Below are 12,150 nucleotides of genomic sequence, written 5' to 3' on the forward strand. Positions count from 1 at the left end.
TCTCTCTCTCTCTCTCTCTCTCTCTCTCTCTCTCTCTCTCTTCCTCTTCCATTTCTCTGTCGGTTTAGCACACAAATCTCACTTTTTGCTACATAAAAGTTACTGGTTTGTATATGAAGGAAACATTTCTCTAATTTTGAGGCAATGGTGTTTTTCTTCTTTTGTCCATGTGACTGCTTTGGAATCGCAGCTCGTCAAGGGCCAGCACGTGTCCGTTTGTTTTGCTTTGTGGAATGCCCAGTGTGATGCCTTGTGGATACCAAATAAATGCCACTTGTGGATATTGAAGAGGGCAGGCATTACAGTCTGAGTGGAGACATCCTTACCTTAGATTTCTTAGACCATTGAAAGAGCCTTTGGTGTTGGTGGTAGCTAGGATCATGGCTGTGCTGACAGTGCAGCCTGTGTTGGTTGTATAAGATTCTGCAACAAATAACAGTGGTTTAAACAAAGCAAAGGACTCTTTTTCTAAGTAAACATAGGCAGTCCAGGCTGCCGTACTGGCCCTGTGGTCCTCAGGGACCCCTGCATCCCTCACACCTGGCTGGCATCCAGCTTGTGTTCCAGTGTGACTGCTCCAGCACCAGCTGTCCTCTCTGCTGTCCAACAAGCAAGAACAGGGAGAAGGAAGGAAAAGGGCAAGTCACCTTCTAAGGACACCTCCTGGAAATCGCCCACATCCCTTCCCCTTTCTCCCTGTTGGCTGGAACTCAACCACGTGGCCATACCTGTCTGCAAGAAGGCTGAGAAATGCAGTCCTTGTTCTGGTGGGCATGTTCCCAGCTTTTATATCCTATAGAAAGTTTGAGTTGGAATTAACACTAAATTCAGGATAATGGTTACCTCTGAGTGAAGAGGAAGATGTGGCTAGTTTCCATGGTATTTGGAAAGTTTTAACTGGTAAAGTAGGTGGGTTTAGGATTGCATCTTATTATCATCTTTCGTAACTTATCTAAATGTTACATTCTTTTGTGACTATCAAATAATACAGGGTACCTTTAAAAAGTTGAATCAGAAGTCTTACCTCTTGCTTCTTCCCGTGGTCTCAGCTGCTTGACTGAGCAGAGAGAGAACTTAGAACCCACCCTGCTGGCTACTGTTCTCAGTCACTGCTAACTTCTTTTAGCTCTCTTTTTTTTTTTTAAAAAAAAAAATCTGAACAGACTTAAAAAACAACAACAAAAAAGAGCTTTATTGAGGTATATTTTACATAAAGTAATGCATCCATCTTAGTTGTACAATTTGAGTTTTAACAAGTGTACGCTGCCCTGTAGCCATCATCATTGTAGAACATTTCTGGCACCCCAGAAGATTCCCTGTGACCTGTTCCCAGCCAGTGCCAACCCGCCCTGACGCTGGGGCAACACCTGGTCTGCTTTCTGTTGCTGCCCATTAGACTTATCTTTCCTAGGGTTTTGCATGAATGGTACAGTGTGTCCCCTCTCATGCCTGGTTTCTTTCGCTCAGCGTCATGTTTTTGAGCTCCATCCAAGTTGTGCATATCAGAAGTTGCCTCCTTTTTATCACAGAGCCGTATTCCATGGTTAGGACGCACTGTGGCTTTGTTTATCCATTTACCAGTTGATGGGCTTCCGGCTTTGGGCTGTTTCCAGTATTGAGCTGTTACGAATAAAGCTCTTTTAAACATTTGTGTACAAGTCTGTGTCTGTTTTTATTTCTCTTGCGTAAATGTCTAGGAGTGGAATTGCTAGGTCAGAGGTTAAGTGTAAGTTTCACCTTATAAGAAACTGCCAACCTGTTTTTCAAAGTGGTTGTACCATTTTACATTCCCATCAGTAGCGCACGAGTTCTGGTTACTGTGTATCCTCGCTAATGGTTGGTATTCTCAGTCTTTTTAATTTTAGCAGCTTTAATGTGTGTGTAGTGGAGACTCAGTCGTTTGAGTTTACATTTCTGTGAAGACTAATAATGTTGAGCATCTTTTTATGTGCTTATTGCCCATTTACATATCTGCTTTTGTGAAGTGTCTGTTCCAATCTTTGTCCTTTTAATCTTCTTATTATTGAGTTGGAAGAGTTCTTATATATTCTAGATTCAAATTCTTTGTCAGGTGTATGCATGGTTAGTATTTCCTCCCAGTCTGTGGCTAGCTTTTTCTTTTGCTTTACGTTGCCTTTTGAAAAACAAAAGATTTAAAAATTAATGACATCCATTTATATATATATATATTTTTTTAACAATTCATGGTTTTTGTGTCCTACCTGTGAAGCCTTTGCTTACCCCAAGGTTGGAGAGATTTCCCCCTGTGTTTTCTTCTTGAAGTTTTATAGTGTTAGCTTTTATGTTGAGATCTGTGATTCACTGTCAGTTAACTTTTGTATGTGGTGTAATGTGAAGGTCAAGGTTCATTTTTCCCTAATGGCTGTCCCCTTGTGCCACCACCAAATGTTCAAAAGATTATCCTGTCCCCAGTGAGTTATGTGTCCCTTTATCAAAATGCAATTGTTTATATATACATGGGTCTGTTTCTAGCTTTATTTAAAAAAATTTTTTAAGCTATTGAAGTATATTTTACATACTGTGAAACCCGCCCATTTCAAGTGTCCAATCAAATGATTTTTAGTAACTTTACTGAACGATGCAGTCATCTGTCAGTTTTAGAGCACTTTCATTCTCCAAATAAGATCCTTTGTGCTCATTTACTGTTAATCTTACCTCCAGCTCCAGACAACCACTAAGCTACTTTCCACCACTGTAAATTTACCTTTGCTGGGCATTTCAGGTAAATGGAATCATACAGTATGTGATCCCTTGTACCTTCCTTCTTTCACTTAGCATGTTTTTGAGGTTCTCCGTGTTGTATCATGTAGCACTACTTCCTTCCTTTTTATTGTTGACTAGTATTCCATTGTATGGATGGACCATATTTTGTCTGTCAGTTCACCAGTTGGTGGATATTTAGGTTGCTTCCAGTTTTGGCCACAGGACTCATGCTGCTGAGGGTGTGTGTGGGCAAGTGTGTGGACGTACGTTCTCATTCCTCCTAGGTAGCCATCTAGGAGTGCGATTGCTCTCTCATATGGCAGTTCTGTATTTCTGGCTTCTTAATTTTTTTTCTTATCAGCTTTTTTTTTTTTTAATTTATTTTATTTTTGGGTCTTCGTTGCTGCACGCAGGCTTTCTCTAGTTGCAGCGAGCGGGGGCTACTCTTCGTTGCAGTGCGCGGGCTTCTCATTGCACTGGCTTCTCTTGTTGCAGAGCACGGGCTCTAGGTGTGTGGGCTTCAGTAGTTGTGGTACACGGGCTCAGTAGTTGTGGCTCGCAGGCTCTAGAGCACAGGCTCAGTATCTGTGGTGCATGGGCTTAGTTGCTCTGCGGCATGTGGGATCTTCCTGGACCAGGGCTCGAACCCGTGACCCCTGCATTGGTAGGAGGATTCTTAACCACTGCACCACCAGGGAGACCCTCTAATCAGCTTTTTTTGAAGTATAATTTATATACAATAAGATTAATCCACTTTAAGTGTACACTTTGATGAGTTGTACATACTGTAACTCAACTCTTGTAACCAATACTATAGTTTCATGTACTGTAAAGAAAGACTAAAATTTCATGTGAATGGAATCATACAGCACATAGTCTTTTGTATCTTAACGTAATGCTTTTGAGATTGATCCAGGTAGAAAATATTTTAGACTTTGTGAACTACATGTTTCTGTTACATATACCCCCCCGCCCCCCATCCTTTAAAAATATGAAAACCATTCTGAGCTCACAGCTGAAAAAAAAGTAGGATGAGGTGGAACTTGGCCAACTGGGCAGAGTTTGGTAACTCCCATGACTCCGATATATGGTTATTTCACAATTTGTTTATCCATTGACCATTGGTGGCTGTTTGGGTTGTTTCCAGTTTGGGGCTGTTATGAATAATGCTTCTATGACATTCATGTACAACAAGTCTTTGTGTGCACAGATATTTCCTTTCTTTTAGGTAAATACTTGAGAGTGGAATGCCTTAGTTACATGTTAGGTGTACGTTTAACTTTGTAAGATATCGTAAACCTATTTTCCAAAATGGTTGTGGCATTTCACTTTTTTAAAACTTTTTTTCTATATTATTCTTTTTAAAAAATTTATTTTTATTTTTTGGCTGTGTCACGAGGCATGTGGGATCCCAGTTCCCCAACCAGGGATCGAACCCTCGCCCCCTGCAGTGGAAGGGTGGAGTCTTAACCAGTGGACCACCAGGGAAGTCTCCTGGTTGTGCCATTTTACATTCCCGTCAGCAATTTGTGAGAATTTCAGTAGTTCCACATCCTTGTCAGCATTTGGTATTCTCAGTTTTTAAGTTTAACCAGTCTAATGTGTAGGTAATAGAATCTCATTGTACTTTTAATTTGTGTTTCTCTAATGACTAGTGATGTCAAGCATATTTTCATGTGTTTATTGGCCATTCATGTATCTTTTGTGAAGTGTCACTTTTAAAAATCACCTTATTTTTCTTTTTATTATTGAGTTGTGAAAGGTCTTTATATATTCTGGTTACAGGTCCTTTATCAGATACATGTTTTGTAGATGTTTTCTCCCAGCCTATGGAGATATTTTCTTGACAGTGCCTTTTGAAAAGGAAAAGCTTAAAATTTTGATGATGTCCATTTTATCATTTTTTTTCCTTTAATGGTTGATGCTTTTTTTGGTTGTTTTTGTTTTGTTTTTTAAAGATTTTTTGATGTGGACAATTTTTTTTTAGGTCTTTATTGAATTTGTTACAATATTGCTTCTGTTTTATGTTTTGGTTTTTTGGCCTGGAGGCATTTGGGATCTTAGCTCCCAACCCGCACCCCCTGCATTGGAAGGCGAAGTCTTAGCCACTGGACTGCCAGAGAAGTCCCTGGTTCATGCTTTTTGTATCTTAGGATGTGTTTGCCTACCCCAAGGTTGCAAAGATTTTCTTCTGTGTTTTCTGTTTTCTTACAGGTTTTTCTTTTTTGTTTAGGTGTATGATCTATTTTGAGTTAAGTTTTATGTATGGTGTAAGGAAAGGGTCAAGGTTCATTTTTTACCCCCCTACAGATATCCAGTTGTCCCAGCACAATTGTTGTGAAGATTATCCTTTTCTCATAGAACTGCCTTGGCGTCTTTGTCAAAAATCAGTTGACCATGCAAGCATGGTTCCATTTCTGGACTCTTCTGAATTCTTACAGTTTAATTAGAGCTCATATTTTTTAGTCTGTGAGTGAGGATATGGATATGCCTCTCAGTGTCCTTCCTGCCTAAAGATGACACTGCTGATAGCATTGCAGCCCATGAGGAGTGGAAAAGATCGTCTTTCACAGGACGTTCATGTGAAGACAGGCCTTGGGGTTTCAAATGTGACTTCTGTTGGGCTGCTGTGGTGCCTTTGCCTTCCAGGCTGCCCAGGTGCTTCTCTTCAGAGCAGAGCTGCTCTGTTACTAGTTGCTGTGCTCTGGGTCAGTTTGTCTTTCTGGCCGCTGCCAGCCATCCACAGCTCAGCCTGTGGTACCTTTCAGCTGGTCACCAGTCTCCCTGCCCTGTGCATTTAGCCTGGCAGTCCTTTCCTGTAACAAGCACTGATCTGGCGGACTGGCTTTATTCCAGTACCTCACTGTGGATGAACCTGTCTTATCATTCCATTTTCAGCGTGCCTTGTGAACAAAGCTGATGGGATGATTTGAGAAGCCACTGCTGTGCGGAGTCACGGCTCCAGCCTTGAAGGGCCTGGAGGGGACCGCAGCTAGGCTTGCCCAGCGCCCTGCCCTGTGCTCAGGCTGCCAGCCTCCCCAAGGACTTGTTAGCGTCTCCCTGTTGTCAGCCAGTACATCACTGGATCCAGATTGTCTCAGCAGGATGATTTCATGACAGCTTTCAGCTCTTTTTTGTTGATGACTCTTTACTGGATTGTGGGATTTGCTTGGTGTCCGAGAGTCCCTGAGTCGGTGGTTTCATGCTGTGTTGTGTGCGCGATTCCCGCTCCACGCGTGTCCTTATTTGGTGATATCTGTTCTCGCCTGCTAGGTGAGACTCTCTTGGTAGGCTGAGATACAAATAAAGGAGCTGAGTAATGTTGGTTTAGTTGGTGTTCAGTGAAGGGTTAGGGAGCCCTAGGGTTCAGCTTTTCTGCCCCTGAGGCAGCTGCCATACACCATGGATTCACCGGAAACCCTAGCCTTTTGGGCAGGCAGACCCTGTGGACACTGTCAGAGCTCAGGCTAGTTGATGGAGTCCTTGGGAGGGTAAGGAAGGCGTTGAGTTCCAGAGAACCTGACGCTCTTCTCCCTACAGTAGTCTGACCTCTGACCTCATTGCAGCCTCAGACATGAAGGCAGTCCCAGAAATGCACAGCTGTGCAGGATGAGAAGTGCTGCCGCAGTCGACTGCCTGTTCATCCTCAGGAGAGGCCAGCCATGAGGTGCTGGTAAAGTGCTGGGCCTTTCGGCGAGTTGGCGAGTCAAGCCCGTTGGGCGAGTGCTGGAGACAATTGGAATCTGAATGACAGTAAAAAATATCATTGTCCCTGGGTTCTTCATCTTTTGTTTTTTATTTTTTGGGGATTTCAGTAAATTTTTATTTAAGTGGCCAGAAGTATAGAGAATGGTACTTCAGTAGAGTTCTACCATTTAAAGGTCCTTTGATGATAAATGTGTAACAGCGGAAAGTGTGCTAGTTTGGGATTCAGAAGACCCAGGTTCTAATTTGGCACGAACTGCCTGTTACCTTACAGGCATATACATAATATCTCAGAGTCTTTGTTCCCCATCTGTCCAGTGAGAGATTTGGGCTAGAAAATCTTTAAGACCCTTGATAAATCTGATGAAACTTGAGTTGTCTTTCTTTTCTACCTCATCGAGATAGGCAAGTGACAAGATGTAGAGAGATTATTCCGGGCACTGAATTGCCACAATTATTAGCAACACAAGAGAAGTCAAAAAAGCTGTCCTGTGAGTGAGATTACTGATTCTCTTCATGCAGTGATGCTGACAGGTAGGCCTGGGTAAACGGTGTGAGTTCACAAACTTGTTTATTTACCTTGTTGTTCCTGAGCCTGTGGAAAAATGTAGGCAGGCACCCAAGGCAACACATTCTGTGTGTCACAATTTCAAGGCACCCTTTTTTACTTAAACCCTTCTCTGTATATTCTAAGTCATTTTTCTCTGCCTGTACACCTCCCAAACTTCACTCAAGTTCTTCCTTTTCTCTTGTTGTCCTAAGAATGTCAAAATTATGGAGTCATTTCATTTTTATTATGCTGGTGTCTCTGAGAAACTCACTGACAGACCCCTGTTATGACTGATGTATCAATGTTCACTGTCCCTGGGTTCTTTAAATCTAGCAAAGCTCTGCCGCCTTCAGTCAAATGGTCTGTGCTTGATGAGAAGAGAGAACTGTCTTTGGGACCATCTGGTGGTGGTGTGGAACCAGGCCTCTTGCCAGCTTGGCCCCCAGTCTGCCTTGTCTGCAGGTGGGCGTCTTTGTCAGGCTAGAGGCTCTGAAGCTTTTGAAAAGTTCATTCATTCCACTCCCCTTACTTTTGAGCTGGGGCAGAAGAGCGACTGGCTCTATTTTCTGCCCTTGACTGTATTTTCTGGACATTCAGGAGCATAGTGACAAGAGGCTGTAGCTCCCAGGTGCCCTGGGTTCCCTCAGTGGGGGTCTGCACTGGGCTTGGAAACAATCGGCCCCAGGGTGGGCAGCAGGGAGGGCTCCAGGTGGTCGTGGCTGGGGTCTGAGCTAGTTTGGGGTCATGCCGAGTGCTTTCTCAGTTGTCCTGGTCTGTACCCCTTGAAAGGCATGCCGTGGATAAGAGTTATCTCCGTCTTAGTTTTTCTCTTTTTTCATTTTGCCACAAGACAGGATTGTATCACACATCTCCAAAACGAGTAAAATGGCATTTCAGCTTCTTGTCTTTATAGACTCTCTGAACTTTAGGAAAGATCATTCTGGTCCCTTTTCATTAATAATGAAAACCAGGGGGCAATAAAATGTTCTTAACGCGAGCATGGCAGAAACAAGGAGCCGTGCGGGGGTGAAGGTGCGGCCGGCAGGGAGCCACAGGTGTTTCTTGGTGCTTGAGGAGGTTAGGCTCCGGAGAGCGGGGAGCAGCGGTAGGAGAGGTCCTGGTTCTTGGACCCCTGACCTGCCAGCATCTGCCCAGCCTCGGCTCTGGTACCAGAACGAAAGACTCCACTTCTCAAGGCATGCACTGTGTGTTTGCAGGAAAGAAGAAGGATGCAGCAAACTTTGGGTTCTGGTCCAGTTTTCAGCCCAGTTGCAACTGTTTTCCTGTAAGATATTTAGTGGGTATTTGAGAAGTCACTGGTGAGTAGAACTTTCTGGACATGTGCCCATTTTGAATACTTTCTCTGGGGATTTTTGCAGCACAGATGGACGTTCTGGGTGTGGATTGAAGCCCCATGGAACAGCATGGGGCTTCAGTCCACAGCGACTCTTTTGAAAAGTGGCACGGTTACTCTGTCTTTGCTTTTTCCTCCTAAAAATGAACTTGCACCAGATGTTGGAATCAAGGCAGTCAGAGCAGAGCAGCCTGAGCCAAGAGAGGTGCCTGCTTGGGACCTGGAGCCTCCTGGCTTCTCAGGGTCACAGTGAAAGGTCTACCTCGGCGGTCTCAGAGTTTTCCATTTCACGATCAACGGTCGCTTCCCTATGTCGCTCCGCATCGGATGGGGGTATTCACTGCAGGTCAAAGCAGCAGAGCTCCCTTCTGGAGACAGTGTGTAGACGTGAACCCTGAGAGTCACTGTGCAACCCTGGAGAGGAGTGGGGAGTCTTGGCTCGCCGTGCCCCAAACCCCAGAACCCGTAAAAGAGTAGATCGATAAGTTTACGTAAACATGAAAGCACTCCGTGCCACAAAAAGCAGACCATAAGCAGAGTCAAAAGAAAAATATACTAGGAAGAATTTTTACAACTCCTTTCACAGACAGAGGGCTAATTTCCCTTTTGTATAAGATCCATGAATTGAGGAAGGAAATTAATAAAATTGAGTAGAAAAGTAGGGAACATATGCTATACCAAAAAGGAGATGCAGACGAAAAGACTGCTCAGTCCTCACTTGTAATAAGGTAAATGCAAACTAAAGCTAGAGGGAGGTACTATTGTTTTGCTCTAGTACTGGCAGAAATCTGTGCGTGTGCTTAACCCATTATGTTGGGGTGGCTGTGAGGAAACAGGTAGGAATGAACTGGTTCAGCCCCCGCGGAGGACAGTTTGGCAGGCTATCTCAGGCTGCTCTGGCCCAGCCTCCTAGGAGTTCACGTTTACAGATAGACTTGTACATGAGATGCTCACTGATGGCAGCGTTGTGTGAAACAGGAAAAGACTGGAAATCATCTAAATGTCCATCATTAGGGAATTGGTTTAATGGAATATTATGCAGCTTTAGCAAAAAAGAAGAATGAGAAATGGGGAAAAGAGAAGGAAAATAATGCCCATGTGTGTCGCCTCATACTTGCATAAGAATTCTCTGCAGGATAAAGAAGAAACTATTAACACAGTGGTTCTTGGTGGTGGAGGAAGCCTCTTTGCAGTAGACTGACGTGTGCTGCGTGATGTTTAGACCATGTGCGTGTGTTACCTATTCAAAAACTGTAAGCTCAAGAAGGGAGTTGATCACAGTCTGTGCAGGAGACTCCGGGCTGGGCCGCATTGGGAAACTTGCGTGGAATCCACAGGCGGGGGCAGGGTCGGGTGGCCACGGAGAGACACTATTCCAGGTTCTCCCATCACCGTCGTCTCTGCCTCCTGAGAGCCCCCTTCAGCAGCTCAGGGAGGAGGGAGCATCCTCCTCGCCCCCTTGGAGGTCTTTGCCACTTGGATCCCCGATCAGACTGTATGCCAGCAGCCCCTCCTCCCCATGTGCTCACATCCTGCCAAGGACTTTAAGAACCGCCCCTCTCCTGCTCTCCTTTGGTCATGAAGCGCCAGGATGTGGCCAGTATCTGCAGGCCCAGGGGAGGGGGACGGCTGGAGCCACAGGTGTCCGTCTCGGAGGAGATGAGGCGCCCGGCCGCGTGTGGAGTGCGGTGGCTCTTCCTCCCTCACCTTCTCTCCTAGATCCACTTTCGGATCCCAGGTCCTTGTCGCAGCAGTGTGCCTCGGGTGGGTGCCTTCTGGGTCACTGTCCTGGCACCTGGTCTGAGTCCACAGACTGATGGTGTCCTGCACCACTGGTGGTTCTGGAAACAGTGGCCCACGCACCACCCCCACCCCCCGCCGCCCCCTGCCCAGTGGCTGGTCCCTTGAGAGGAGGCAGCTGGGTGGCCTGGACGTGGCTGCTCCAGGTAGACGTTCCAGATGGAGCTCGTGCTTTCCCGTGTGCCTGACAGAATCGCTGGGTGTCACATCAGATTATGGACCTGAAAGCACTCGTAAACAGTTCATGGGGAAGGTTATGAAGTAGAAAACTCTCCTCTCCTCCTCTGGAACTAGAAGTTCATTCAGGGGTTGGAGGGGACTTTGTGTTCCGAAGGGCTTGATTCTGCATGAAGACCGTGTGCCCGTGTCCGGATCCCCTGAGACGGTCCGTCCTGGGCTCTCAGTCCCTCTTGCCTTTGGAGGCCCCTTGTGGTAGCCTCTCCCAGCTCTCTTGCCTCCACGGCCTCCCACCTGTAGCTGCCCTCGGTGCTCACTGCTGTTGTTCTCCCAAAACACAGAGCTGACCACGTCACTCCCTGATTCAGAGCCTTCAGTGACCCCGCTGCTTGTGAAACGATGGCCAGGTTCCTTGGGTGTGCTCACCGCCAGGCCAGCCTTTCCCACCCTCCCCCGACCCCACTGCCCCCACCGCTCCCCTCTCTGCTCTTGCTGCCTCTTGGCCAGCAGTGGCCCCCTCACCCTGGGTGAGGCCAGGGGCTCCCCCGTCTGCTTGAGCACAGGTCAGCCTCAGCCTTTGCACTTCCTTGTCCCCTGCCTGGAGCGCCGTGCCCGGGACCGCACAGGTCTCGGCATCCTCCTCCACCGAGGCCCTGCCGTCCGCACTCTCTCCTGGTCCCGTTCGGTGTTCTCGATCGCTGTCTGGAGCCACCTCGTTCGGTGGGTGGTATAGGCTGTCTCCTCTCCACCAGGCTCAATGTGAGAGCAGAACAGAACAGGGCGGGGGTCTCACCACCACTGTAACCCGCGCCTACGGCACCATTGTGCACCCTGTCAGGGCTTCATCAAGTTGAATAAGCGGGTGATGCAGCCTTTGCCCTGCTCTGAGGTGGCTCCACGCTCACGTAGGAGGGCATGTGGACGTGTATTCGTGCACACCTAGGTGTGCTCATGGCAGCCTCACTGGATCCTTTATTCCTCGAGAGTGGAGCCCATGCCCTAGGTCTTCAGATCGCCTCTGCCACCCACCTCCCACCCCGGGCCGCAGCCCGTCTAGACAGCAGCCCACGGCAGCTGCACAGTCCAGGGGCCTCTGGGAGGAGGGGGGAGACGCAGCCCGGCCGCGTCCTGATGCTCACCCCCATCTGAGTACGAGACACGCCCCTCGACTAACAAGAGGAGCCTGAATCCACATGTGCTCTCCTGCCGCAGGGGGGACGCCAGTGCCTCTGCTCCTGACGTGCCTTTCCCCCGACCTTAGGCCCTGCGGCTTCCCGGTGGAGAGATTACAGCGCCTTGGCCATCATCATGGCAGGGATAGCGTTTGGCTTTCACCAGCTCTACAAGGTAAGCTGCCCCTCCCTGCACCTCCTTGGCGCTGCCCTGAGCCTGGGGCAGCAGTGGGCCTGCCTGCAGAGGCCGAGCGCCCTGATGATCTTGCTCGCTGAGGGGCGTCCAGGTCAAGTTCTGGTCCCGTTCCCACCCGGGTGGGTGCACTTGGCAGGTTCAGATCCGCCTCATCTACTGGACTCGGTATCTCCCCTCCAAGTCCCTGCTGCACAGGGTGACGAGGCCCGTCGATCAGTGAGCCACATCAGGTACTTAGAACAGTGCCTGGCACTTACTGAGCAGGCCAGACCTTTTTGAGAGACAGAATGACGTGCGGTTAAGAGCATGAACGCTGGAGCCCAGCTGCCTGTGTTGCACCCTGGCTCTGCCACTTGGCAGCTGTGTGAGCACAGGCTCAGCGGTTCTGTGTGTAAAATGGGGACAATAGTATATACCTTACTAGGCTGTTGTGATGCTGAAAGGAGTCAGTGCTCCTCTGGAAAGTGCTCTG

The 12,150-nt window shown here is 47.4% G+C and overlaps 1 protein-coding gene across 3 annotated transcripts in view; it reads left to right on the forward strand.

Annotated features, from left to right (window-relative positions):
* Positions 1–12,113, forward strand: part of PEX14 (peroxisomal biogenesis factor 14) — a 21,514-nt gene extending 9,401 nt beyond the window's left edge. For 2 of the 3 annotated variants that reach the window (XR_003679188.2, XR_003679187.2), the window contains exon 3: positions 11,572–12,112. Coding sequence is in view for 1 of the 3 variants with exons in the window: in XM_055083780.1 (XP_054939755.1) it covers positions 11,572–11,957 (386 nt within the window). In the remaining 2 variants the exon portion in view is untranslated. Of the gene's footprint in view, positions 1–11,571 lie in introns of all 3 variants that reach the window. The other variant, XM_055083780.1, reaches the window with a different exon arrangement.
* Positions 12,114–12,150: the final 37 nt, after the last annotated feature.

Source organism: Physeter macrocephalus, chromosome 3 (assembly GCF_002837175.3).
Source record: "Physeter macrocephalus isolate SW-GA chromosome 3, ASM283717v5, whole genome shotgun sequence".
Lineage (NCBI taxonomy): Eukaryota > Metazoa > Chordata > Mammalia > Artiodactyla > Physeteridae > Physeter > Physeter macrocephalus.